The sequence below is a fragment of the Drosophila grimshawi genome, unplaced genomic scaffold (genome assembly GCF_018153295.1).
Source record: "Drosophila grimshawi isolate 15287-2541.00 unplaced genomic scaffold, ASM1815329v1 contig_1369, whole genome shotgun sequence".
Taxonomy (NCBI): Eukaryota; Metazoa; Arthropoda; class Insecta; order Diptera; family Drosophilidae; genus Drosophila; species Drosophila grimshawi.
This window is the reverse complement of record NW_025062891.1, coordinates 1,185,026-1,190,140: the sequence shown is the minus strand read 5'-3', so window position 1 is coordinate 1,190,140 and position 5,115 is coordinate 1,185,026. Positions and strand designations below refer to the sequence as shown.

The 5,115-nt window shown below is 34.3% G+C and overlaps 1 protein-coding gene across 1 annotated transcript; it reads right to left on the bottom strand.

Moving 5' to 3' along the window:
* Positions 1-1,877: 1,877 nt before the first annotated feature.
* Positions 1,878-2,435, bottom strand: LOC116805116. Its single transcript, XM_032735314.1, has 2 exons — positions 2,184-2,435; positions 1,878-2,113 (listed from the first exon to the last, which is right to left on the bottom strand). The coding sequence occupies exons 1-2, from the start codon at positions 2,265-2,267 to the stop codon at positions 1,922-1,924; spliced, it is 276 nt and encodes a 91-aa protein (XP_032591205.1). The 5' UTR covers positions 2,268-2,435; the 3' UTR covers positions 1,878-1,921.
* Positions 2,436-5,115: the final 2,680 nt, after the last annotated feature.

Here is a 5,115-nt window from a genome sequence, read left to right as displayed (position 1 = left end):
AAATAGGCTACAAAGGTTATAATTATCCGGTTGGGGTAGAAAGTTTATCATTTTGTCGATAACTACCTCCGATTGGAGAATATACATTCATTTCGATTGCCGATAGTAATAAAAGCCACCATTTTAAACGCCCAGACTGTACATAGACAATTGCGTTTGTTGCAACCCAATGGCTATACCCTGAACCCATTAAAAATGGGTCAGAAGTGTATAATGGTTTTGTACAAATGTATGCAACAGGCGGAAGGAAGCATCTCCGATCCCCTAAGGTATATATATTCTTGATCAGGGTCAAAAGCCGAGTCGATATAGCCATGTCCGTCCGTCCGTCCATCTTTATGAACACGCGGATCTCAGAGACTATAAGAATATAGGAATATAGGTTCTCGTATTTCCGGCGCAGATCAAGTTTACTTTTTTTGATCGATAACTGCCTCCGTTTCTCGAATATCGATCAATTTCGATTTCCGATAGCAATTAATTCCTCAAATTTTAAAGGCAGAATCTAATTAACACATAATATGCATATGCATATGCATATTATTGATCAACAGCTCAAATTTCATCGAGATCGGATAAGAAACACCCAAGTTGCAGTCGAAATATGCAGAAAAATGCGAGTGCATGTGTGAGAAAGAGATGGCATCATAATCAATGCGAGTACCAATTTTTTTTTTTGTGTGTATTCTGAAGTACTCCGAAACCTACGATTGCGTATACGTATATATGTATGTATTTATATATATGCATGTATTTGTAGCCAGTCATTTCGGGTCAGTTCGGGCTTGTGAATATAAAGTTGCGCTGCCTTAGTTTATTTTTACTCTCGGTTGGAAAACTTTTCAAAGCTGAATTTGCCTATAAGACTATAATATATTTAACAGCTGGGTTCAGGATATATCGTAGTCGGTCTCACTCGACTTAATCATTGATACTTGTTTTATTTAATAGCATAGTTGCATGTACAATTAACTCCAGAAGCCATGCATACAAATAATTTGAAGTAGTTGTACCCAGAACTCATTGAAAATGGTTAGAAAATGTATAATCATGTTGTGCAAATATATATATGTATATATATATATATATATATAGATATGACCATGACATGGGTATACATATGTAGAAAACATGTACAATATTTCGCACCAAATTTCTTGAAGCTCCGCAAAACAAAATTTAATATTTTTATACCTTGAACCCATTAAAATGGGTAAGAAGGGTATAATGGTCTTGTGCAAATGTATGTAACAGACAGAAGGAAGCATCTCCGACCCCATAAAGTATATATATTCTTGATCAGGGTCAACAGCCGAGTCGATATAGCCATGTCCTTCTGTCCGTCCGCCCGCCCGTTCGTCTGTATGAACACGCGGATCTCAGAGACTATAAGAATATTGGAATATAGGTTCTAGTATTTCCGGCACAGATCAAGTTTGCTTTATTTGATCGATAACTGATTACGTTTCTCGAATATCGATTCATTTCGATTTCCGATAGCAATAAATGCTACAATATTCCAATTTACACAGAATATACATATGCATATTATGATTTTTCATTAAGATTGGATGAGAAACATCCAAGTTATAGGCGAAAATATATTCTCGTATACATATATACATACATATGTATGTTTTTGCCAGTCAGCTAGGATCAGATCGGGCTTCTCAATAATAACATGCGCAGCTCGCTTTTTTTACTCTTCACTACCTGATGTTGCTATAAGAAATGAGTTCACTTGCAGGCCTGCTCACATTTGGGTGCAAAACTTAATATAGGCAAATTTGCCAATAATTTTAGAATAAATTTAACAGCTGGGTTGCGGGTAAATCGTAGTCGAGTTCACTCGACCACAGAACCGCTTAGTTGTTCACTTTTTATTTACGAATGAAAAATGACAATACATTCAATACACATATCAGGATGTTGTAACATTTCCAGATCCAGTGCAATCATGATTCATATTACAAATTGAGCCTGCTAATTTCATGTCAAATAGACTTCCATTGGTTCCCCAAAATGTTGCATTGAATGTAAAATTACCCTCTGTCAGAATGGAAGGCACATATTTGGAACTAAATTGCATTCGTCGTATTACATAGGTGGTGTTCTGCGAAATATGTGTATAGAGAAAATGAAATATAAATATCATAGGGATGCGAAAATGTAGCCACAATTACCCTACTGAAGGGACACTTAGCAGGCAAATTGTTATCGGCTCCTAGTATACCATTATAAATAAAGGACACCAGGGAAGGACGCATTTTGGTGTTCAGGATCTTGCATATTTCTATCCGGAACCCATTGATATTCGTCGCTTTGCTGCGTCCATGACTATAAAGTTTCAGGTTTGATATGCCTACCAAGTTCACGACTACAATATTGTTTGTAGTTATTTCAAGCGTAAGCGCTTTGCCATCCTCCACAAAGCAATCAACTTTGTCTATTTTGTTGCTTCTCAAGGAGCATTCTGCTTTATTAAATAGTATATTCTAAGAAACGTATGCGCATATTAAGCAATATTCGATTTAATTGATTATTAACAAGAATATACATATACCTTTTGAGTATTGCTAATATTTAGCATACAAAAGAATAATGTCCCACGAATGAAGAGCTTTTGTCGCATTGGAAACTTAAGGTAGAGCATCAATCGTAAAATACTAATTTAGATGGATTCTCCGAACTCTTATATATACTTTATTTTGAATAAAAATTGATCACTTAAAGGTAATTTCATGGATAGATGGGCCCTCGATTGAGTTTTGATCAGTTTCAAATCTCATAGTTATGGAGTAAAGCTACCCATGCATATAACTGTATTTATATAATTATTTCATTTAAACGAGTCGTTGACGTTGTATTGAGGACTGTTAAGAGTTAAAGATGCAATTAAATCCTTACGCAATCGATGCGTAGATGTATATTTATTGGATTTATATTTACATAAATTCTTGATTGATATCAGTGTTGTTGCCTTTTGTTAAGTTAGTTTCTGCGCCAGTGCAATCATTATTGGGATAGCATAGTGATCCTTCTATTTGCAACAGAAAAAGGTTGTCATCATTCGATTGGAATTTGCCCGTATATTTGAAATTATATTTTGGTAAATAGCCGGGAAGGGAATTCCCATCAAACTTTAGGTGCCGTATTCCATAGGTGATGTTCTGCAATTGTGTGCGAGCACAAAAGACTTAGCACCTGCTAAATAGCATGCCCCTTTCGCTTCACTCACCTGTTTTAAGGGGCACTTTTTGGGCAGATTGCTGTCCGCTTGTTCTAAGCCTTTATGAAAAAAATTTAGCAGGGTGAGGCGCTGCCCAATACGCATATTGCACACATCTATGCGAAAATCTTTATGGCGCATGTTATTATTACGTTTGCCATTTACTATGTGTAGATTCAGATCCGATATGCCCACAATATTTGGTATGTCTTTGCTGCCTGTCGTTAATTGGAACGCAAGCGTTTTCCTGCCCTCTAAAAAGCATTCTATCTTGGCCATTTTGGTGCCCTTCAGCGAACATTGAATTTTCGTGAAGATTATTTTCTTAACATAGCGTAAAGCAATTAAAGAATCGTTATATGAGCTTTCTATACTAAATAGTCAAACGCATACCTTCTGTGCAAAACAAATGTTTAGCATCCAGGCCAATATGATCCATTTAAAGTAATATATTTGTTGCATCTGGACAGCTTTGCGTACAAGACAACCTGGCTATTAGTAACGGCAAATTAAATTTTGATAGACTTGCAACCCTCTCTACACAAAGCGTATACTATAACTGGATATTGGGAACTTGTCTATATAAATTCACGGCAAATCAAGATCAATCAAATAATTGTGCAATTGAATTTTAAATACATGCCCAACAATAATCAAGATCCAATTAAATGCTTTACCAGCCCATGACTGTGAACTCATTATATTCACTCTTCCAAAAAATCTATTTCAAATCAAATAATTTGCTTTTATATTAACTTGCAAATTCAAAAACATACATTCTCTGCAAATTAAGAACAATAAGATAATAGTGCAATTGAATCAATCAAGATCAAATTAAATGCTAGTCAGCCCGTGACTATCCAGAAAAAGATGTTATAAGTCAAACAATTTATTTATGCTTACACAAATTGCATTGTTTACTTGGGCTTATCTCAAAATTGTGAGATCTCTGATGAGATTTTTGAGTGTGTCTAAAGTTAATTGAAAGTTTTATAGCAGACAAAATAGATCCAAATATTTTGATAAATTCTTAATAATCAAAACAGCGAAAAACTGATTTCAAATAGTTTGCACTCTGAAAAAAATAATTTAATGTGTAAATAGCTAATTACTTAATTTAATCAGCATTATCAGTCCATGAATTTTGTTTCTCAGGAATATTTGCAATCTGTTAGGTCAAATATTGTATTTAGTATTGAAATGGAAGATTTTTTGCATATGAGTGGATTATTGTATATTTTTATTGTTATATGATTGATTGAATAATTATAATATATATATAATATTTACTATATATATTTACCCAGCTTTCCATTAGCTGTTCTTGTAAGTCATTTTTTAAAAATATTTTTTAATCTGAACCACGTTGTAAACATTACATTAAAATTAAAAGTTTCCTTAAGAAAGTTAAGTTAAAGTTACGAAGTAGTTGGAGGGGGGAGCACCCCCTTCTGTGTACGACCTGGAAACTATTAAAAAAAAATAGTATTTCAGGCAATAGCCGTCTTCTCAATAAGCAAAGCCGACGGCAAAACGTTTATGCAAACATATAATTCAAATGCATTATGTTTCTCTTTACTAAATATACATATTTTAGATTGGACTGTGAATATTTAAGAACATAAGAATATACAGTATGAATTTTAAAATATTTGTAATTGTATTTCATCAATAATTTTATTTCGTTCAAAAATTTCATGCTACACATCAGATTAAGAGCATATCTTAAGAGCAGGCAGCAGTAACTCACTCGTTGCGTTTCACTCAATGAGTCACATGCGAACAGAGAATGAGAGAGAGAGAGAGGGAGAGTTAGAGGGAATGCTTGGAGAATTCTCTCAGCTGAGTATAGCCATGCAGACTGTGGACATTTTAATGCCCATTTG